The sequence below is a fragment of the Petromyzon marinus genome, chromosome 32, assembly GCF_048934315.1.
Source record: "Petromyzon marinus isolate PM22_M1 ecotype Great Lakes invasive population chromosome 32, UKy_Petmar_22M1.pri1.0, whole genome shotgun sequence".
Taxonomy (NCBI): Eukaryota; Metazoa; Chordata; class Hyperoartia; order Petromyzontiformes; family Petromyzontidae; genus Petromyzon; species Petromyzon marinus.
Window position 1 is genome coordinate 2,940,334 of NC_133698.1, and position 24,589 is coordinate 2,964,922.

A 24,589-nucleotide genomic window follows, 5' to 3' on the forward strand; every position below is an offset into this window, starting at 1 on the left:
TACACCTAGCAGGGATGAATGCACCCGTAAAAGAAAAGAATAACGTGTGTAATGACTGCCGCTCCCCCGCCCGCAACTCCCAAAAAAAAAATTAAGTGGCCAAAGTTGAATCAATTCTGTTCATCTTGAGAGTATAAATTGAGCAATGGTTTGCAAGTTGGAATTAATTGCTCAGTCGAATGGGGACACACTGATGTCCTGAACTCACAGATTGCATTCCATTGATGGAGCCAGAACCACATGCTTTTTTTTAAGTAACCTAAAAATTCTGTTTGTTGCCCCATTTTTTTTTTTTGGGGGGGGGGGCAGGTGAGAGAGCCCATTGAGATATATGATCTGTTTTCTTGCAAGTAAAATTTTTAGCTCGAGTAATGTTGGAGTCGTGAGTTGAGATAGGTCGGTAGTTATTTGGATCATCTTTAGGGCCCTCTTTGTGAAGTGGACGGACATAGGAATGTTTCCATTCTAGAGGAACTGATGTTTCTTTGATGGACAGGTTGAAATTTGGGCTATAGGTTTGTATATTAGGTGACCAACAGTTAGTAGAGCAAAGATGGGAATACTATGTGCTCCAGTAGAGGAGGACCGTTTGAGGTAGGACACTTGTTTCAGAACATTACTTTCGTGGATTGGCTGGAAACTAAATTCGTTTAATGTTTGGACAGGGGTGTAGGAATTTGCATGAGCAAGGGTGATTCCCAATACATTATCAAAACGGTTACCAGCTTCAGAAAAATTAAGGTTAAAATTGTCAACTATTTTATTGGGATCTGAAAAATATTCCCCATTTCGGTTAAGCTCAACGGGCAGATTGTCTGTTTTGGATGTCTTTTCGATACATTTGATTGTTTTCCAGAAAATCTTGGCATTTCCACATGATTCCGAGAGTGGAGGAAAAGTAGGCATTTTTTGCATGCCGTATTTTTTTGACGCATCTATTCCTTAAAATCCTGTATTCTAGCCAGTCATGGACCAAATTACTTTTCTGAGCACATGCCCAAGCCTTGTCCCTAGTTTTCATGAGCTTTGTAATCAAAGAATCAAACCATGGTGGGCGGTTGCCTTTAGTTTTAAATCTAACCAACGGAGCATGTTTGTTAAGAATTTGGAGAAACGTGTACCTGAAGGTCTCCCAAGCCGTAGTCAGGTTGGGGATATCACAGACAATGTCAATATCCGAGTGCAGCACATCATTAGTAAATGCCTGAGTGCTGAAGTGTCTCATAGAGTGCTTCTCAACCAATTTAGGGGGGGCTTTGGATCTGGCTGATGATCTCACCCCAAAAATGAAGGAGTGATCACTAAGGTTATTACTCAGAACACCAGTCAGTGTGAAATTGTGAGGGGAATTTGTCAATAGGACGTCGAGCAGAGATGACTGTCCTGGATTTTTTAGGTTGGGTTTCGTGGAGACATTTATTAATTGAAACAGATTAAATTCATCAGCAAAATTTGTGGCCACGGCCGACGGGTTTAGCCAATTCCAATTTAGATCACCCACTAAAACTATTTCACCTTTAGGGAGGCCCCCAAAAAGCTCTCTCAGTGCAGATGCAGCTTCAACATCCTTCCCACTAGGCGGTCGATAGAAGCACACTACCAATATCTGTTGATTATTTGGGAGAGTTATTTTGAGAGCCAGACCTTCAACAACGTTTTTTAAACAAGGAGTGAGCTAGTGAACATGCAATAGTATTACGAACATAGATGGCAATTCCACCTCCTTTAGATCCTCGGTCAAGCCGAAAAAGGTTGTAGTTCATATTCTTAGTTTTTTCGGTAAAGTCACGTTGAAGAGAAACAACAAAATAACAAAATATATATAAAACAATAAAAATTCTCACGACGTTTCGACCATAACTCAAACGGTCATCATCAGGTGTGTCGGTTTGCATAAATTTATTTTGAAAACGGCATATTTATTTATTTATATATATAAAAATAACGTTTGCGTCACGCGCAACGATTGGCTGTTTGCCAGGACTAGTCCATCTATTTTTTGAAAAGAGGAGGGGGGAGACGAAATTTGTTTTTATGTATGCTGTCTGAAAGCCACTGTAAGCGTGAACAATCAATCAAGAACTGAAATGATTTATCAAATCTTTCCAATGATTGCTAAGATAGAAGCAATCATTGGAAAGATTTGATAAATCATTTCAGTTCTTGATTGATTGTTCACGCTTACAGTGGCTTTCAGACAGCATACATAAAAACAAATTTCGTCTCCCCCCTCCTCTTTTCAAAAAATAGATGGACTAGTCCTGGCAAACAGCCAATCGTTGCGCGTGACGCAAACGTTATTTTTATATAAATAAATAAATAAAATATGCCGTTTTCAAAATAAATTTATGCAAACCGACACACCTGATGATGACCGTTTGAGTTATGGTCGAAACGTCGTGAGAATTTTTATTGTTTTATATATATTTTGTTATTTTGTTGTTTCTCTTCAACGTGACTTTACCGAAAAAACTAAGAATATGAATTACTGCAGTCACGAAAGCTTTAAATCAAAATTTAAGGTTGTAGTTGTCATTCGCAATCTGAAAGTCATTGACGGCAGGAGTGAGAGATGTTTCTGTTAGCCAAAAAATGTCCGGGTCAAGATTTGCCACTTCTAGTTTTAGTTGACTTAATTTAATCACAAGCCCTCTGATGTTGACATGTAGAACACCAACACCTTTCCTGCCAGAAAAATCTACAGAATTATACGAGTTATTTTCATTTGAGCCAGGATGAAGCTCAATACCACCCAGAAATAAGAAAAGTAGAATTAATAGTTTGCACAAGTATTTTCTGTGAAAGGATGAAGAGCGGCGAACCTTGGACGAATAGCAGTAGCTCGCAGAAGGTGTTATTTTTAAGAGCAGAATGAAGTTTGGAAGGAGTGCTGGTGAAGTAATGGGACAAAGATAGGGTTTAAAAGGATACAATGATGGAGTGTAGACGTGTCTATGAGCTGTTTCATTAGCAGGTGTAGTGGCAAATCGAGCAACAAGTATGGACGCAAAATTACGAGGGTAGCTGTTTGTAGAGTTGAGTGTGGCACTAGATATGGCCGGGAGGGACAGCAGTAGGATACACAGCAGGAGAATTTCCATCTCTAAAATATCCGGAGTAAACACAGATTAACACACAAGCGGAAAAGAAAATATATATACTTGTAGGCCGAGCGTGAGAAAATGACTTGCCGCACTCGTCACACATGCACGGCTTCTCGCCCATGTGCTAGCGTTGAACAGCCCCCTCCCCCGCCCTAGACAGGGACAGCAGATTTTTGGCTGTTGTGGGCTCAGCTGAACCGCTTGCACCACCTCCTTTCCCCGCCGCAGGATGGTGCTCGAGCTCGCCCTCCTTGAGCTCAGCCCACGACTGGAATGTCGTTTCTTGGTCTATTGCGTCTCTGCTGCCCGACCAGACGGCCCCACTGAAGCCCACACAGGGGACTCTTCAGTCACCACTCTTGGCCGTATTGACGATCTCCGTGAAGTTTTCCAGGAACATAGTTTGGGGTCCGTCGCAATGTTGCCTTGGCAGGAACACAGCTTGGGGTCCGTCGCAATGTTTCCTTGGCAGGAACACAGCTTGGGGTCCGTGGCAATGTGGCCTTGACAGGAACACAGCTTGGGGTCCGTGGCAATGTTGCCTTGGCAGGAACACAGCTTGGAGTCCGTGGCAATGTTGCCTTGGCAGGAACACAGGTTGGGGTCCACAGCAATGTTGCCTTGGCAGGAACACAGCTTGGGGTCCGTGGCAATGTTGCCTTAACAGGGACACAGGTTGGGGTCCACAGCAATGTTGCCTTGGCAGGAACACAGCTTGGGGTCCGTCGCACTATTAACTAGGCCTCACTCAGGCTGCGCCATGGGCGCGATCAACCAGGCCTCACTCAGGCTGCGCCAGGTACACGATTTCCTAGGCCTCACTCAGGCTGTGCCAGGTGCACTGTCAACCAGACCTCACTCAGGCTGCGCCTTGTGCATGATTAACCAGGTCTCTTTCAGGCTGCGCCAGGTGCACGATCTGCCAGGAAAGGTAGAAGATGGGGCAAGTAGGGTAACGTCAGGAAGTAGTCGGGGAAAACAGGGCCACATCTTTCTCCAGCAAGCCCTACAACACTCTTGGAGGCATTCTTATTTTGGATGTTAGATTTAACGCTGGCACACAACGGCCATCGCAGTTCATGTGTTTATAATAATGGGAAAATACCAGAAAGTAGTATTAACAAGGTGCATCAGCAGATAGCCAGGGACTGTGTGAATTTAATTATCGCGATGTTATTATGATGGCGTGTGTGTGATATGCGCCTACGTTTCATTTTGCAAGTACTGCCTTGTACAGTCCATTGCTACCATTACATCTTGTTAAACTTGCAATCAGTGTGATAGCCAAAATTTAAGATTGACTGGACTCCCTTCTGAAATAATGAGTTGGCAATCATCTCAGATGATAGTCCAAAAATAGAGATAAAATAATAAAAATAATAACAATAAAATTCACGACGTTTCGGCCACAACACAAGTAGCCTTCCTCAGGACTGTCCAGAAGACAGCGCTTGTCTTCTGGACAGTCATGTTTCTTCACCTGAGGAAGGCTACTTGTGTTGTGGCCGAAACGTCGTGAGAATTTTATTCTTTTATTATTTTATCTCCATTCTATGTGACTTTACCGAAGGAACCCAGAAGATGAATCCCTGCAGTCACGAAAGCTTTAAATCGAAATTTAGTCCAAAAATAGTCGTGGAAATGCTCTACTCCCATGTCTGGGATTAGGAATAGCGACAACTATTGGTAAATCATTCCAAAGTTACTCTTTATCAACCCAGAGTGGATGATGGACTGAGGTTTATTTATTTCACCAACTTGTTCCAGCGTGGGGAAATATGGTCCAACAACCTTGATGACCTACATCACAATGGCTTTCAGTTATTCATGTTTTTTTTATGATGGTGGTGAGAATGGTGGTGATCGGGTGATGATGAACACAACATGCTAGTGATAGAGACTGGCCTGGCTTACCTTCTCGCAAGTTACTCATCAAATTGAAAGTAACTGATTAAATCAAAATAATATGACATTCTATCTGCACTGTGCAGGGCTACATTTGTCTCCATCGCTGTTTCCTGCTCCGCAACCCCGTAGCTGACCCCCCGCCCCCATAGCCCCCACCCTATTAGAGCTGCCCTGACCCCCCGGGGTATTGAGTCTATGCCCCCTTTAATCGTCTGCATGATGCTGTGTATGCTGACCTGAATACAAAGCCCAAGATCCCCCGTATAGCCGGTAACAGACTGTTGGGGCAGGTGCTGTGAGCGAGTAGCACCTGTGAAGGCCGGCACTGTGGCACACGAGGGGGTGGGGTGGCCAGCACCACGCCCGCCCGCCTTTGTCTCCATTGTGGCGATGTTTACACACCAGACCAGGTACTCATTTGAGGCCGAGTCGACCTTGTGGATGCCCAGGACCAGTTCAGATAATCGTCACTGGTGTTAGCCGTAAGCGGGAATCAAACTCGGGTAGGCCAGGTTTGTGGCGCAGTGCGCTAATCGTAACACAACTGCTCACCCTATACATGCACACCGACATACCCACCCTGGTCACACACACACATGCCGGCACCAACGCACACAAACGTGCTCACAGACCCACATACAGCGACAAGAACAGCCATTCGGCGCTCAGCAGTTGTCACGTCATCACGACGCCTGTGCCAGTCTCGGCGTACTTTTTTCTCTGCGTATGCTCAAGGGGCAACACACACGACATGCACATTCACAAATGCATACACATACAGTATACAACGTAAATATGCACATAAAAGACAAGTAAAGTACAAAGACAAATATCCTCGTATAGCCTTAATGGATTGTTGGGGCGAGTACACAATATATGAAGATATGCACACAGGAAAATAATTATCCATTATTTATGCGTTCTGCCTTTAGGGGCAAGTACTGTTTGAGAGTACCAATTAAGGCCTTAAAACACAAAGACACAAAACACACACAGTATATAGACACACAGGGGAAAACAAATGCACATACGCCATCAAGCAAAATAACAGACAAAATATAAACATGTACACATACAAACAAATCTCTCTCGATGCACCCCTTTGCCTGTAGGGCCAGTGCTGCTAGTCAGCATCAATTAAGGCCAAAAATAAGCATACAAAACTCAAGTCGTCAGACTTATCAGTGGGCAATATGTGAATGTTTGTATGTATGTTGAATTTCTTTCGCACCGTACATAGCCAACTGTGCTAATCGGAGGTGCGGAATGAAGCCGCTAAACTAAAAAGAGGAATACTTTCAGAGTTGATGAAAATAAGTTCACTTTTGTAGCATTGTCACGTTGACTGCCATATGACCCACATTATGCAACCAGACCCTCCCTGGTTTTGCCCATTGCCTTTTTCCTCCCCCAGCGGCTGATGGATCTTGGGCACCACAATGCAACAAGGATGGTCTAATGGCTCCACAGAAAAAGCACCGTGTGACCCACAGTGATTCATCTGGCGGTTTCGTTTCTTTATAATAAGGCATTCATTTATTTAGGAAAGCCTCAATGAGTCCCAAGAGTGATTTTGAGAAGTGCTTTGCATTGGGTTGCTTTGACCAATTCAACGTTTTTCATGGGTTTTTTTGTTGTTGTTTTGTTGTTGTTGCACGTGAGACATTAACAGAGTACCTGGCAAAAAAAATAACCCATGCCTGCAAAGTGATCACACTCAATGGTCTAGACCAGGGGCGGCAACCTGCGGCGCCGGAGCCCCATGTGGCCCTTCACGGACTGCTTCATGTACGTAATGTCTGTACGTATTCACGTACATTGCAGCTCTTGAAATGTTGAGTTTTTATACCGGATTAGAAAAAAATGGTTCTTGTAATTTTGGTTGCCGACCCCTGGCCTACACTAATAGTTTAACACGTAAGGTTTCGCGACCAATATTCATAGGCTTTCGCGATTTGCTAGCATCATCGGGCAAATCGCCCGATGATGCTGGATGTAATTATCAGTGAAACGTCATACTCAGATTGTAAATGTTGTGAATTCACTCTTCAACACACCGGTGGGCTGAAGTAGTGAACTATTTGGCGTTTTGTTTACGAGACAAATCCCTTACTGATTGGCCGTGTCGGGTGGTGGAGGGTTTAGACATATTTATCCTGACGCGATCTAACCCAAGAACCTTTATTGTTAACTCGACTAATAGGTTCACGAGCCCACACGTTACGCTGCAATCTCCCGCCCACCCCACAGCCCATTGGCTTTGGCAGTTTTACAAATCCACACGATCCACCAACCCTTGTTTGAATACAGGCATGCATCAACCTTGTCCTTTTATTGCTTGGGATATGTCTGGCCGTTTCTTTATTGAGTTATTATACGTGCTGAGAGATGCTCCCATACTGCCATGGCTAGCGCAGTGGACTTGTCATCCAGAGGTCACTGGTTTGTTCTTTCAGCACGACAGTTCAAAGAATGAGCAAGTTTCTTGAATCATTCTGCCTCTGTCCACCCAGTAAAATAAATAGTAATCGACTAATTGATCTCGTGCGGTGGGGGTAACTGTGGGTATTTCCACCTGCTCTACGACATCTAGCCAACAAATAAGAGTAGGCCATATACACTTTAAGGGGTTATCTTGAGGTCCCTGGTAAAAAAATATATAAAGTTTAGTTTTAACAGATTTATTTTTCGTGATTTGCTTACCTTTCCCTATTCTTTGCACGCTTATCTTTCTTTCGTATTTCTTGTAACTTTCTGACCTGCCCGACTGGACATCTGCGAAAAAAAGAGTTTCAGAGCTCATCGGATTTCTCTGAAACTCTTTTTTTTACAGATGTCCAGTTGGGGCAGGTCAGAAAGTTACACGAAATACAAAATAAAGATAAGAGTGCAAAGTATAGGGAAAGGTAAGCAAATCACGAAAAATAAATCTGTTAAAACTGAACTTTATATTTCTCAAGGATCTCATAAAGATTCTGATTTTGACACGTGTTTACAAAATCAGCATTGCATGGAGAAAATCCTCCGTCATAGGGGCCACCTCTCACTTCTCGGCAGGTGGGTGTTTATTTACAAAATGATGGGGTTGCGTGTGATACATGAGCTCAACTACCTCCACAGTGTTGGATGACACATGTGAGTCATTATATACGCCATTGGGAATAAAGAAGATTTTAATCCAACGCTAAAATGTTTGCTCATCGTGGCCCGATTCAAATAGTGAACAGGATTACAAGAAGCACCTGCACGTCTATTAGGCACGCGGCAGTTGAATAAGCTCTGTCACACGTCACTCAAACCTGCCGAGTAAGAACATTTAAAAACTATGAAGCCCCAAGTGAAGCTCAGGTTAGGCTTCGTTTTTATCAGGTGCTGCGTCATTTTCTCTAATTTGATTGTTTGGACAAATTCTTTAACTGTATATCTGTTAAGGCCAGTACAGAGCATGAACCAGTATCTACGCATGCACGTAGGTTGAACTTCTTCCCGCACCGTACGTGACCACGCGTGCTAATCAGAGGTGCGAGGGAAGGGCAACAGGAAGTGAGGCCAGCCTCCGACGTGGTTGTCCTTGATACAACTGAGGCAATGTCCATTACACAGGTTAGCAATTGGGGTGGTGGTCATCTCCATCAGTGGCCCAGAGCTAGGAGTAGAATTTCCAGTTTGTTACCAGGAGGCTTACGCCTTCCATCTGACAACCTCTGTTCATCTCCCTCAAAGTGGGTCCCCATTTTACCACCTGCAAACGGATGATGGGCTAAGTTGACCTTACCACATCTGCTCATTTTAGGCTGAGTGAATGTAGGGGTGGCCCAGGCCAGGTTAATATAACATTCCCCACTGATGAGCACTGCCAGGAATCGATGTGGCACAGGAGTGGTGCCAGCCACCCACCGCAACCCCTGACATCCATGCACATCCGAGGAGTGTGGCTGCGATCCCCACGGCGTCCGCTGCCTCCTTGGATAGGTTGAAAAAAATTAGCATTCATCTGTAACACGTGCAAACACTGTTGCTGTTCCATCGTGCCATACGAAAGAAAAACTGCATCCAAACACGAAGATACTCACCCCCTGTTCATCTTTGCACCTTATATGACCAATGCTGTTAGCGAGACCCCATGAGGGTGGCATAGCACACAACGGGACACAAACACGCCCAGGCACCTTTGTCTCCATCACGTTGATATTAATATAAACCGCTCCAGGCACTTGTCAAACAAGGGGGAGCTCAGGATAAGGGTTCAGCCACCATGTGCCCTTTATGTTGTGCATGGCCAGAACTTGTGCCCAGGTAGTAGTGCACTGAAATAATTACTGTGCTACTGTGTGGATACACGCGTGCATGCACACAGCCTCACACACACACACAGCCTCACACACAGCCGTCAGCTTCTATTAATCTCTCCTTAGTCTGTTAAATATCACTGTCTGGCACCATGCATCAGGCACTTAGCATGCTCACTAAAGCATGCAGCCAGTAGGGTTTTTGTTGTTACTATTGTTGCAATCGGCCTCAAAAAGAATTGTCGGCATTGAAAAAGTTTTGTTTCGAGAATTCGTTTTTTTTATCGTAAATGTGAGCAACTGCACGACATGCTGCGCTTCACGCAGAACGCAGAAGATAATGCGCTGTAGATGTTCCTCTCGCAAGATGTTCCCACCATCTCAGTGTATAAATCAAGAGAGCGAGTATTTTGTTTGTTTGCCATTCCCTGCGCTCGATGTTGACACAATGTCCACTGGGCGCGCCTAACGCGCGTGAGTTGTATGCGAACGGTGAGATAGGCACGTCACGTTTCGTCAAGGCCGGCTTTGACAGCATTGCATCCCTCCAGCCCGTCCATTGATGACCGCGCTGTCGTGGTGTAGCATTGCCTTTGGTAAAGGCGTAGCCCTGCGGTTGCCTGCTCACGGCGCTGCTAGCAGATGGGCTTCCACCAGAGGGTTGATCCCGAGATTCTCTCTGGGGAGGGGTGTTGTGGCCGCCTCTATCCGTGCTTACCAGAACACCCCGAATAAGGTATCGACGACTTTGTTCAGTGAGCATCATTCCCCTGCGTGGTGATTCCATTTGCATCGCACCGCATACATGACAGCCACTCAGGTGAGCGCGATATGACCTTTCACAATATGCTACAATATTAATTTCACAATATCATGATTGTGATATCAGTTTCCCTTAAGTTTGTATGTATTTCACATTTGTATATCTCCCATTAGTGTTTTACATTTTGATATTTGTTGTGCTTTGCTGTACTTCCAGTATGATTAAAGATTGCTTTAACATTCTTCAACTGCCGTTCACTAGGTTTAAGCCTGCCAGAAGTATTGGTAATCATTGCAGTCGATCACGCTTATCATGCACGCGCTGCCAGTCACACTCCATTTCATTAAATATTTAACTCCAATATACGTAGACATTGCATCATTTACCGCAGAATGTTTTTACAAAGCGATAACTAATGGGTAACAACCATTTATACTGGTAGGAACGAAGTTGTAAACCGAGTGTGCCAGCCTGCAATAGATTAATGTGTCCGTCCGTCCGTTCGTCCGTCCCCTTTCAATACTTTAACGAAGTGAAATCTCGTGCTGTTGGGGTGTAAAAATAAAATTGCGCATAATTCCAATGTTCCTACCAGCCCACCCTGCAGGGACCTGTTTATGCACAACGTTGTTTGATATATTTTAATGATTTTTTTTGTCAGGAAGTAACATACTTGAAAAAAATGTAATGAGCAACGATAATAATCACAGTTTTAAGGTATTAATCAAAACGGATGATATTATTACTGTGGATATTATGTGGTACGATGTAGTATTGCCGTGTCGCGTCAACCTATGCAACAGCTCTTTGGGTCATGTTATAAAGAACGTGTTATTAATAAGATTAGCAAACACAGGTAGCCGTAACTCTGTATTACTATTCAATTCTTAATGTGTCATCAGATTGCAATTGCTTATCATGTAGCGGTGACTCTTTATATTTATGAATACATTTGTAAATAGTTTTTTTTTTCTTTTAAAAAACAACAACCGAGGTTGAATAATTGTACCAGCCACATGGGTTAATGTGGTGACAGGAACCGATATCGTCTCCAAAGTCACGTGGAGGAGGTGGTGGTGGTAAAAAATGTGGCGCATATGCAGGACGGAGGAGACCTGGTTATCAAAACAGACAGTCGAACTGGCAGCCAGAGGTCGACAACCAAGGTGAACACCTAAAGCCAATGTCAGGACACCATAAGATCAGACAGAGGAGGGAGGCTGGTGATCAACATTAGCAGGTTCTGGCAGAAACAAGCAATGGTAGTGAGGTGTTGTGACATGATCAGAATTGCTTATGGTATCTTCTTGATCTCTCTCTTTTTGCCCATGTTGCATTACTACTGCAGACTTTCAAATTACACAGATGCTTTTAAAGCAGGTAGCTTTACAAATCTTTAATGACATTTGCATGGCATTTTTTGGTAAATACCATGATGCTGCATGGCATAATAACCTTCAGCTTCACTTGTATTGTTTGGCATTATTCAAGCTCTGCGTTTGTGCTTGGCCCCAAATAGATTTAGCTGATTTCACTGAATTGCTACACGTGGAAAACCTGGTTTAAGCTCCGTTGCGAGAGATCTATTTGAACTCGGGATATTAGCAAAGCTGACTTAGTATTGTGACACAGGAATTTTCCCCTTGAGCCTCCCAGCTACCAAACTGTTTTTTTTTAAATCCCCCCATGCCAAATAAAATAAATTGCATTAATGTGATGGCTGTGTTGTGCAGGCACTGTTATGTTACCTCTGTTGGTCACCCTCGATGTATGCAACAAAAACAAAGTGTATCTGACCTCTAAATATAAATGCGGTATGAGCGATATTGACAAATAACATGAAATAAGTTAGATTACATATTTTTTCATCATCCGGGGATGCTTCGTTAAGTACCACTAAGTGGGAAGTCGGTAGGGGTTGTTCCGCGTAGATATTGTCCTCCGCCAGATGAATGTGGAATTTCCACTAAAAACTGGATGAGGATAATCCCAATGCTCGCTGGAGAAGGAAGAATATGGGCTACGCTCTGATTGCGCTCGTTATTCAGCGTATGTTTAATCAACCCCATCCGGTGAGACACCAGGATTTAATTCGTTACAGCAGTGTCATTTGGTACTCCAGTTAGTCGATGGGCAAATCGCTTGTGGAGAGGTAGAGTGTGGAAGCAGGCTAGAATACCCTCAAGAGCAGTGTTCTTCACTATTTTTCAAGGTGGGGGGGGGGGGCACTTTCGACAATAAGACATCATCAGCGTGAGGTCCGCCATACCGACTGCAAAGGGTTTTTTTCGCATTTGTGTATTGTTGGGGGCCACAAGTCAGAGGCCGCACTAAAGGCCACCAGGGGCCGCTCGTGGCCTGCGGGCCTTGCAATGAACAACACTGCTCTATAGGGGACTCTCTAGATCTCCCTCGAGTGGGGGGCCCTTCTGTTCGCAGTGGTGTTAGCAAGACATTGCGGGTCCTCTTTACGTTTCTTCACATGCGTTCTGCGTTTGCAAAGATGGGAAGAAAGCCAAACGAGTAATATAAGCAAACAGTACTCTTCATAATCACTGCTTAGAGCTTCAACTCCCGGTTGGGAAGGCCCTGCGTGAGATGGTTTAAGTGACATTGATAAATGGGCACATGCTGAAGGAACCGTATTGCACATTTAAATCACCAATTTATATGTTAAAGGGAAAAAAAAGTGTCAAAGGAATCTTAATTTCCTTGTTTTGTTGTGAGACACTGGCTGTGAACCCTGTGGTATCGCGTTCCGCTGCCCCCAGTACAATGCGCGGTGATGGGTTGTTAAGTTTAATTTAGTTTGATGCGAACCATGAACTATATTTAAAAGGGCCTCCCTGACTGACGGCGTAATGTGTTTACCGTTGGCGTCATGTTGAGATAGCATCGGATCGGGCAGCACGGGCCATGGGTTAATTTAAATAGCAGGGGGCTCGAGCTGTCTGGCTGCGAGAGCCCTGATAACGTGAGCTGTATACACGCAGAGGGCTTCCCTGTTATCTGCTGAGTGCAGCTGTCTTCCCCATTTTTCTTCAGGTACCAATGAAGTGATGAGAATGATCGTGGCCAGGAGCTTGCTTGAAGACCAGTGAACAAGGCTCAGGATTTATGTCCTTCAAGATGACAAGCGTCTCCCCTCGCACCACATTTTTTTTATTTTAATTTGTCATGATTACCGATTTTTCATTTATTTGTTGCACGTGCTTATGTGTGTGTGTGTGCACATACAGTTATCGGAGTAGTAATGGTTCGCACACAAGGTGCAATTCTAAGCCATGTTCAACTTTAATGGAAAATGGTGCAACCCGGCCTTAAGTGAGTACCTGGTGCGGTGTGTAAACATCAGCAATGGGGAGACAAAGGTGTTCTGGCTACACCACCCTGTTGTATACCGTGCGGGCCTTTAGAGGTAATCCTTGCTGCAACAGCCTGAAAAAGCTCTTTTGGGAATCTCTGTCTTTGTTTTGTGGACATATAGTTGTTAAAATAGGAGCATAATGGTGAGTACAAAATATTAAATTTCTCGCCATGCACAGCATCACTGAAAAATAGTAACTGAGCCAGTGAAAGGGTCAACTCTGGCTTAAATGAGTAACTGGTGCGATACATGAACATTAGCACTGAAGGGAGGTCAAATGTGGCTGGTCATGGTGCTGGCCACACCATTTCCTCACCAGGTAACACCACCCAAGAGATGTTGATTTGATGATTATAATGATGGATAGACGATGGTGGATCTAGTTGACCCTGCCCTGGATTTAAACCAACTTGAAAGACCAAATTAATAATTGGGTAATATTGGTCAAAATGTGTACATTTGAGTTTGCCATTTAGAAAATTATAATGTCGAACATTACCACAGTATCCTGTATGTAATTTATTTTCTAAAATTGACGTATTGTTGATGGCACATCAGTAGCATTGTCAGCTTGCTAAAGACAACCAACAAACTTAATCATTTGCATATGTAATGAATTCGCATAATTTCTTATATAAGATGTATATTCTTATAATTTTTGTATAAAGTCCCAATTTTAGGAAAGGATTACACAAGGATCTGGATAAAATTATGGAGTCTCCATAATTGCTTTAGGGGTACTTATGGGATTTAATTTCTCACGTAGTAAAATGCATTTATATTTTAATCAACAATAGGTTATCACAGGTTATTTCTTTGGGCTGCCACGCTTTCTACGGGGGCAGTGCTGCATTTAATAAGATTGCAAACTGCTTAATAAATATCATAGTTTCATTAACAAGTAATTGCAGTGATACATGAACTTTAGCTCAAAATATTGAAAATTAATTGCACAAAGAAACTTCGAAATGAATTCCGTATATATTTTACATTGAATTGAGCTTTAAAATAGATAAAATCCCAGCAATCTGATCTAACCCGGTAATAATCTCAGGCTCGAAAGATGCTTATACATGGCTGAGCAGCTTAGGTCCTAATTAAAGTCGTGTGTGTGCAGAACTTGTCATGCTCGCCTACAGAATTTATATATGAAATGGGTAAACTTGAGGGCATTCAACCTTTCGTCACTTCTACGTTTGGCTGAGAAATGTGCACGATGGCTCTCTGAAGTCAGGGAACCAACGGTACGTACTCAACCATGACAAAGATAACATGAATATTTAAATCAGATTCATTTGATTTCATTGGTCTTGAGAATATTTTTAATTTGCCTAAATTGACAATATTTGTGAGCACTTTTTTTTCCTCCAGCATCTCTGCCTTGGTAAACGTACACTTTATCTGTGGAATTACGGAATAAAAAAGAATTGAAGAAAAAATTGGTGAACTGTCATTCTTTACTTTGTTTTGCCTGTGGACCTTTTTTTCACTTGACGCACTGATTTTTTTGTGTTGTTGTATTAGCAACTTTTGCACAGTCTTGTATCTTGACACCAATTGCCGACATCAGTTCTAATTCCATGAACACCTTGCAGTGTGCCTGATGGTGACAAATCATTTGTGAATGCTCGTCGGTGACATTTCAAATTGAATTCTTTAATTAGCAATTTAGGCTACGTTAAATTGCAATGCGTTAAACTCAAAGCGGATGCTCACATATCTCCGTGAAGGTTAAGCATGGTCCTTTACAGCTATTTTGAATGATGAATAAGATATATTTTAAAAATGTTTGGCCAGTCGTTGACATCTTGTCTGTATTATTCCCATCACATTCGCCGTTTGTTTTGGAGGGCTTTTATTTATGTTATCTTGTGCTTTTTGAATTCCTTTAATAAGAGATTCGTTGTGTTTAATATTTTCACTGCAGGGGGAAAAAAATATTTTCACATAGCAGGTGAGTAGGTATCCGTGCAGAATGTGTGCTCAGGAAATGAAATTGTCTGGCCCATAATAACTACGCTTGGAAATGTCAACTTTTAAAAGTTCTAACCTCATTGATTCTACTTTAGCCCGTATATTGGAAACTTTGCTGCATCAGCTGTGATAACATTTTATTCTCAAAATTAGATGCAGTCTATGTTTACACGAGGCTCGAGATATCACAATGCTGTGGCAGAAATCACACGTGCCAAATGTATAGTATTGAAACAACTGAGTACATGTGATGGACTTTTTTTAAATCACACGTTAATTTAAATGATTTATATGTTGCACCTCATCTTCAGAGTATTAAGTTTTACATATATGTTGCGTTTCCACTTTGCTGTAGTGCATTACTGTTTGAAGTTGATAAATACACTTCGGCATGATCCTACAACCGATATGCCACCATGTCAAACCTGCTTATGGGGCCGTCCATAAATGACGTCGCGCGATTTTGGACGATTTTTGACCCCCCCTCGTCACACGGCGTCACAAAAAGTCAGACCCCCCTCAAATATGACGTCACAAAGCTCTGCCCCCCCCCCAAAAAAAACATTTCCATTTTGAAAATAAAACATGCTTCAAATCGCTTAACTATTTTCATTGTAGTGCGTATTTAATGTGGCGCTGCACTCTGATGTTGTAGGAGTGTTATAACAAGTAGTGTTATAACAACTCTATTTATTTAAAGTTGCGCATTTTGATGTGACGTCACATTTCTCAACCCCCCCCCCCTTGTCACACATCGTCACAAATGTCTGACCCCCACCCCCTAGGTGCGTGACGTCATTTATGGACGGCCCCTATGTCGATGGCCAGAATGTTTTAAAAATGTACGTGTGTGTGTAAACAGAGATTATGTCCACATAAATATATATGTATAGGATTAAGCTCATTTTGTGCAGAATGTAACAGCTCAAAACATTGAAAGCTACCCATGTTGGTCTTATCGATGATTGTATGCTGCTGTGGTGTAATGGTTAGCACAAAGGTTGTTAGTTGAATTAGTGGGCACAGTTTGTTTTAAATACAATACATTTTTGGGTCAGGTCGCGTGATTGAAACGTGAATCGTAAACCCTCCGCCACCTGACACTGCCAATTAATGAAGTTGTCACGTGAACAAACGTGCAAATATATTACTGCTTTAGCACATCCCGGTGTGTTAGAGAGCAATTCACATTTCACAATTTGGTACAGCGTTTCGCTGGCACTTACAGCCAGCATATGTCATCTTCCAGAGGGTGTGCTTTAACGATGAATTATTTATTACTCTCTGTAAGAGTTAAAAAAAAAATGTTTTTTATTTTACTTATTTTCATGACACGATTCTAATATAACAATTTTAATACAGTTGGGATAAAAAAAAGTGAAAAGCAATATAATTCAGAAACTATAAATTCAGTTGTGTTGCCTCTACAAAGTGAAACATTTTCATTGTGGAGTTCCCTCAAGCAGAAATACGTCACATTAATGTTAAGAATGGTCCCTGGAACGTGACACTGGACAATTATTTGTGGAATGACTTCATATTGCCTCTCCTACCTCACACTTAGATGTTTTGTATACTTCATGCTCTATGAGCAGGGGTCTCCACATGCCATCTGATATAATACAATTTGACCCTCAGAGCTGAGCTACAGTGAGGGAAAAAAGTATTTGATCCCCTGCTGATTTTGTACGTTTGCCCACTGACAAAGAAATGATCAGTCTATAATTTTAATGTTAGGTTTATTTGAACAGAGAGAGACAGAATAACAACAAAAAATCCAGAAAAATGCATGTAAAAATTTTTATAAATTGATTTGCATTTTAATGAGGGAAATAAGTATTTGACCCCTCTGCAAAACATGACTTAGTACTTGGTGGCAAAACCCTTGTTGGCAATCACAGAGGTCAGACGTTTCTTGTAGTTGGCCACCAGGTTTGCACACATCTCAGGAGGGATTTTGTCCCACTCCTCTTTGCAGATCTTCTCCAAGTCATTAAGGTTTCGAGGCTGACGTTTGGCAACTCGAACCTTCAGCTCCCTCCACAGATTTTCTATGGGATTAAGGTTTGGAGACTGGCTAGGCCACTCCAGGACCTTAATGTGCTTCTTCTTGAGCCACTCCTTTGTTGCCTTGGCCGTGTGTTTTGGGTCATTGTCATGCTGGAATACCCATCCACGACCCATTTTAAATGCCATGGCTGAGGGAAGGAGGTTCTCATCCAAGATTTGACGGTACATGGCCTCGTCCATCGTCCCTTTGATGCGGTTAAGTTGTCCTGTCCCCTTAGCAGAAAAACACCCCCAATGCATAATGTTTCCACCTCCATGTTTGACGGCGGGGATGGTGTTCTTGGGGTCATAGGCAGCATTCCTCCTCCTCCAAACACGGCGAGTTGAGTTGATGCCAAAGAGCTCCATTTTGGTCTCATCTGACTACAACATTTTCACCCAGTTGTCCTCTGAATCATTTAGATGTTAATTGTCAAACTTCAGACGGGCATGTATATGTGCTTTCTTGAGCAGGGGGACCTTGCGGGCGCTGCAGGATTTCAGTCCTTAACGGCGTAGTGTGTTACCAATTGTTTTCTTGGTGACTATAGTCCCTGCTGCCTTGAGATCATTGACAAGACCCTCCCGTGTAGTTCTGGGCTGATTCCTCACCGTTCTCATGATCATTGCAAATCCACTAGGTGAGATCTTGCATGGAGCCCAAGCCAAGGGAGATTGACAGTTATTTTGTGTTTCTTCCATTTGCGAATAATCGCACCAACTGTTGTCACCTTCTCACCAAGCTGCTTGGCAATGGTCTTGTAGCCCATTCCAGCCTTGTGTAGGTCTACAATCTTGTCCCTGACATCCTTGGGGAACTCTTTGGTCTTGGCCATGGTGGATAGTTTGGAATCTGATTGATTGATTGCTTCTGTGGACAGGTGTCTTTTATACAGGTAACAAGCTGAGATTAGGAGCACTCCCTTTAAGATTGTGCTCCTAATCTCAGCTCGTTACCTGTATAAAAAACACCTAGGAGCCAGAAATCTTTCTGATTGAGAGGGGGTCAAATACTCATTTCCCTCATTAAAATGCAAATCAATTTATAACATTTTTGATAGGCGTTTTGTCTGGATTTTTTTTATTGTTATTCTGTCTCTCATTGTTCAAATAAACCTACCATTAAAATTATAGACTGATAATTTCTTTATCAGTGGGCAAATGTGCAAAATCAGCAGGGGATCAAATACTTTTTTCCCTCACTGTATATTGAAGCAAAGTATATAACTAAATAACTATTTTAGATGATCTATTTTGTACAGTCACTGGTGAATGAGTAGGGAACATCAATTTTACACTTGAGATGCTGGCTCGATCACAGATGGGTGTGTGGATTCAAAACCAGCGTCCAGTTGGTGCTGAATCAGTTATTGATGTAATAGCCCAGACTCTCTGGATTCCTCTCCACAAGTTAAACAATATTCTTGGTTATATATTCTTGGTTCTTTCGGTAAAGTCACGTAGAAGGGAAACAATAAAATAATAAAAATATAAAACAATACAATTATCACGACGTTTCGACTGCAACACAAGCAATCATCATCAGGTGTGAAACCCACAACAAGAAAATTTGAAAAAAAAATTGATTTAAAGCTTTCGTGACTGCAGGGATTCGAAAGAACCAAGAATATGAATCCCTGCAGTCACGAAAACTTTAAATCAAGTTAAACAATGTTTGAGCAACTCATTACTCTGCAGGTAGGCATACCATGCATCTGTCTGTCAGCAGGTCTGCTGTCCTACTTGTCATTATTAGCATGTCCCGTGGATACATCTCAACATAAAGATGTATGTGGTGCATAATAAAGATATTGTGCACCACATATGAATTTATCACCGGTGCATTTTATTTGAATTCTGAGCTGACCAAATGCAGCAACGACAACAGGAGTTGTGGCTTAAAGATTATGTTTTTTTATTTGAAATTGACATTTGTGTACAACTGAGTTAAATGTAGAAATCGGTGATTTGGGTGCAGTTAATGTTTGACATTTCGAAAACTCTTGAAGCAGCGCCAATTTGTTGCTCCTGTTTTATATATTTTTTAAATCACACTTTACTTTCTTCAATGATGTATAAGAGATCTGCCCCCCCCCCCAACTCCTCTTACCCCTGCCACATCTCCCCATATCTACAAATGCATTGAGCACATTTAAACCAGCCAGAAACGAAGCACCGTTGCTTTTGCAATGTTGTGTTCTTATTGTTACATATTGAATGACTGGTTTTAACAAAGCAAATGCTCCAAGTGTATAATTAAAAGTGACCAGCAATAGATATGGAGTACTCATCAGATGTACTGTATTCCTATCAGCTTATTATGTAATCCGAAGTTAATCGACAGGCTGAGGGACTTTTTTATACCAAACTTGTAATGGATCTAATTCCAGACAGAACCAATTGAGTATCTTAGTAAGTAACTTGTAAGATCGGGATGGAAGGTGTGAAGTAAACACTGCAAATGCCCCCGCGGCAAGTGAACTCTGCCACGGGTCGAACACGTGTGTAGACAGGAGGAGGGCAGTTTACCTAGACGAGTATTGCAGCAGCACACAGCTCAGTTATGAAAGGCAAAGGAATAAAACCGGTTTGTGGGATACGGTCAGAACAGGCCTTAAGAGGCTTGGGTCGTGCAGAAGATGGAAGCAATGGTGAGGTGAGTTGGCCTCAGCAGCATTGGCCGTGATGTCGACGTGATCTTGATGGAGTGAGAGGCATTGGGGACGAGACAGGAGGGGATTGAGGACAGGTGGTTTGTGGCGACATGACTGAGCCTAGCTCCAATGTTTTGGGGCACGGTCCCTGTGGTGCCCTGCCTATTGTTCAGGCAGAGGATGTATCAAAGGAATATAGCATGAGGCAGCCGTCAATTGACAGCAGTGTATTTGATTCATAACCTTGCAAATTATGAGATACACAATGAATATTAAACACTGCATTCACAAGTGTTGGGTAATATGATTTAGTTTTACTTGAAAACGCATATAGTTGGTCATTAGTTGTATCTGTGTTATGTAGCTCTCAGAGACACCGTCTTGTCTTTCCGTATACAGTGGTACCCCGGAGATCGAACTTAATTCGTTCCAGAAGGCCATTCGAACACCGATTTGTTCGAACAACGAATTAATTTTCCCCATTAGAATTAATGTAAATGACATTAATTGGTTCCAGACAATAAATCTCTCATAAAGCATCTTTCACGAAGTTACAGTAATTACATGCATAAAATCATACACAAAACAATAAAGAAATTGAATAAATATATGGAATAAATGAAATAAATGAACATTGAACGTCACTTTACCTGTAGTAAGGAGAGTTGATGGCTTGAGTGGAATGTGATGAGGAGGAGGTGGTGGTAGGTGGTGGTGTTATTGTTTGGAAGGGGAGTCCCCTTCAATAATAACGTCGGGTAACTGCCCTTCTGGGGTTCTTTCTCTTTTGTGCCTCTTTTCTGCCACTAACTGTGAGTCGGTTGAGCTCTTTCTAACTAAAAACTTATATAAAGAGGTTTGTTTCTTCTTCTTTGGTTCTTTCGGTAAAGTCACGTAGAATGAGAATAAAATAATAAATTGATAAAATAAAATAACGCAATAATATTCTCACGACGAGGTTTGTTTCTGCCTCCGTTTTAGGATGTTTCGAAAATGACACATTGCATTATCATTAAGCATCATGCATGCTGGCCATACGCGTCTCAGCTGTACAGGTTCTTTCAAGTCGCGATTGCCCCGTTCGTCCTCCAAATTTCGTTCGGTTTCCGGGCCAAAAAATGTTCGGAAAAATCGTTCGAACACCGATTTGTAATAAAGTCCACTGACAACTCAACGAGTAACCACGAGTGACTCTATACACTTGGGTAGTTAGACGACTCATTTCTGAGCCAACACAGCTTCTAGTCTCCAGACAACTCGCAGACGGCCCGTTCCAAGGCAACGACGGCGGCGATTCCCCACATCAACAGCCCCCAGGTCCGGTTCGCGCCGGCTCTTATACCTCACCCGGTCTGGCCACGCCTCTATTCTCGAATTCTCCTCACCGCACCTGCCTCCGTCAATCTCCGCCCTAATTACACTTTCCCGCCATTGGATCCCGTGCTCCCCCTCACGTGACCCTGTCAACGCTTGTCCCATCAATCATCATTAGCACGTCCATTAGTAACCATACTGTCCCTCTATTGCTCCGTACTGTCTTTACACCTGTGTAGAGGAGTAATATGGGGACGTGACGTCATGCGCCGCTGTCCAGTGCGATGATGTCATGGAATGGGACGTCATAAGCGCTGGGCGGGGCGATGACATCATGTTTCCTCGAGGTACTTAAGGGAGACCCCGTGATGAAAGCGAGGTCGTAGCTGGAGACAAGGGACTGAGCAGGGTGGAATGGAGGGCCAGGAGCAAGGGGATAGAAGTCTGTAGACAGCGCAGCGTAAGGGCTAGGTGTAGCTGCGCTCCTCGGTCGGCCGATGTTGGCTGAACCCTCGGCCGGCGCAGAGGAGGCAGCCCGGGCAGCCTGCTGTGGAAGGGAACAGATAGGACCTAGGGTCCGAGTGTAGGGCCAAGCCTAGGACCCCCTACCCTTGTGGAGAAGCGTTATCTCCGGTGTTATTGGCAGAGCCCTTAATAAACTACTGGCGCAAGCCCTTACCTGTACCTCCGTCTCCGAGTCGTCAAGAGCTTCTCAACAACTGGTGTCGGAAGTGTTTACGCTACCGCCACCGCCATGTCCAAGTCTGGCGCGCGGCGAAAGAACCCACCGACGGGACGCTCTGCAGACGACGACGGCGCGGAGGAGGCTCCAGCAGCGACCCCGGAGTCCGGGCGCCTGGAGATGCGCCCCGAGGAGCCGTACCGGCCGGAGCAGGAGGAGACGGCGACCTGGGGTGCCTGCTCGCCACCACCGGACGCGGGGAGCGCCTTCGCTCGGTAGCTGGAGCTGCTCATGCAAGCGATGGCGCAGCTCTCCGCGTCACTTGCCGAGGTGGGGGCAAAGATGCGCGCACCCGACACGCATTTTGAGTGGGAGCGGCGGGTTCCCGCCATTCCGCTTTTGAAACTGGCGTCATCTTCCCAACGGATGCGCCGCTGCGACGCTTGCCAGCGGCGGCCATTTTGGCTGCGACGCCGCAAGCGGCCGCCATTGTTGGTGCGAAGCCGCAAGTCGGCGCCATGGTGGCCGTGACGCCGCTCTCCGCCGCCGGCGACGCCGCGGCTCCGCAAAACGCCGCGCCTGCCGGGGGGGGCCGCAGGTACCATCGCGCCCGCGTATTTTTCCGCGACTGCGGGTTGGGCCGCAGAAGCTACCGCGGCTTCGCATATCGCCGCGCCTGCGAGTTTCACCGTGGGTGCCGCCGGGGCTCCGCACCTCGCCGCGCCGCCGGGGTGGGCCGCGGGCACCGCCGCGCCGTCAGGGGCGCCCGGGGACGCGTTCTCATGACGGTCTGCGTCGGGCGGGCAGTGGTTGCGCAGGTTGCCCCCGTTGCGCCGTTCGTCGCGAAGGGGGGCGACTGGTTGGCCTTCCAGTACCAGTTCGACGCAGCGTATACGTCGGTCGGTTAGCCTATGGACGATGCGTTGCGGGCCCTTCCGACCTGTTTGGACGAAAGGGCACTGCAAGCGTTCAAGTCCATTCCGCCGGCCGATAGGGCTTCGCTCCCAGATGCGTACCTGCAAATGGCTGCGATATTCGAACCGCCGTCCAGTGCGCGTCTCAAATTTTCACTGCGACGGTGGGAAGAGGGGGAGCTGCCACTGGTGTTCCGCTGCTCCCTCCTGGCGTTGGCTCAGGCCGCATATCCTGACTTGGCGGGCAGGGCACTGGACTCGCTGGCCCTTGAAAGGCTGCTCGACCTGGCGCGGGAGCTGGGGATCGTTTTGTCCATTGCCAACGATCGCCAGATCACGTTATTGGCGGTGGCCGAGAACATTCAAGCTTACCTCTCTCTATGGCAACTGCCCTGGGTGGCGGCGTGCACAGGGGCCCCGGCGCCGGAGGAGGGGGCCGCCCCTCAGGGGGTGGACACCCTTGCGGACCTGGCGGTGCCCGACCGCCGCGGGAGGGGTGTGGGTGGTCGCCGGCCGGAGCAGCCCTGACGGGCGGGACCTTCCCGTCTGCAGGACGCTGCTGCAGTGGTCTGCTTCCGCTGTAGCCAGCAGGGCCACATAGAGCGGGGCTGCTGGGTATTGGCGGCATATCGGTTGGCTCCTCATGCCTCCACGGGGTTCTCGCCTTTTTATTTGATGTATGGTAGGGAACCAGAACCCCCAATACACATCCAGATGGATGTCGGGTCCTCCAGGAAGGGATCGGCGGTGCCTGCTCCATTGAGGGTCACGCTCGACCGGTTGCGCGAGGCACGGCAGGCCGCTGTCAAAAATTCCACCAGCCGGCAGACAGCAAACGAGCGGCTGCCAAAACACCAGGCAGCTGGCCTCCCATGGGTAGCGGGCCAAAAGGCGTGGCTGCATTGCCCCCAGGTACCCCGTTGGCACGTCTCCCAAATTACATCGCCCTTGGCAGGGCCCCGTTGAGGTTGTGGAGGTCCGACGGCCGCAGTGCGTTCGGATTCGGTTCGGTCGGCGGCAGTGGATAGTGCACCCGTCCCGGCTCAAACGTTATGTGCCATCTACCCCTGTGGATCCATCCCCACTTCCGGCGGGTGATGCGTCCGACGTGCCCTTCCTCGGCCGGGTCGTGATGACGGAGGCGACGTCCGCCTTGTGTGTGTGCCCCCAGAGCCCTCGCACCGGAGGCCCTGGCGGGGGGCCTGTCGCCCGCTAACAAACCACCTGCACTGTCGCCCGACGTCACACGAGGGAGTGGGCCGGCAGCGCATACCCGCTCTAGGGGAATGCGGCTCCGGTGATAGGCCGGCCTGCCGTTCATCAGACCCTGGCGCCAGTTCGGCACTGCTGTGGGCGAGGGGGGCCTTCGTTCTCTTTTTCTTATTGTTGTGTTGGTTGTTGTTGTGCCATGCTGCCCTTATGTTGAGTTCTATCTGGCAGCCGGTTCGGCCTTCATGTACTTGTGTCCCCTTTGGGAACTGGGCCCCACTTTCGTCAGGGGTGCAGCCGGGTTGGCTGTTTTTTTTTTCATGGGGGGTGGGGGGGAGTAATGTAGAGGAGTAATATGGGGA

At 45.2% G+C, this 24,589-nt stretch overlaps 1 protein-coding gene across 2 annotated transcripts in view; it reads left to right on the top strand.

Moving 5' to 3' along the window:
* The window catches only part of ACAD8 (acyl-CoA dehydrogenase family member 8), a 597,193-nt gene extending 582,323 nt beyond the window's left edge, over nucleotides 1–14,870 (top strand). For both annotated transcript variants that reach the window (XM_032964393.2, XM_076071224.1), the window contains one exon: nucleotides 13,110–14,870. In XM_032964393.2, coding sequence (XP_032820284.1) covers nucleotides 13,110–13,165 — 56 coding nt within the window. In that variant the 3' untranslated portion in view covers nucleotides 13,166–14,870. The remainder of the gene's footprint in view (nucleotides 1–13,109) is intronic.
* The last annotated feature ends 9,719 nt before the right edge of the window (nucleotides 14,871–24,589 follow it).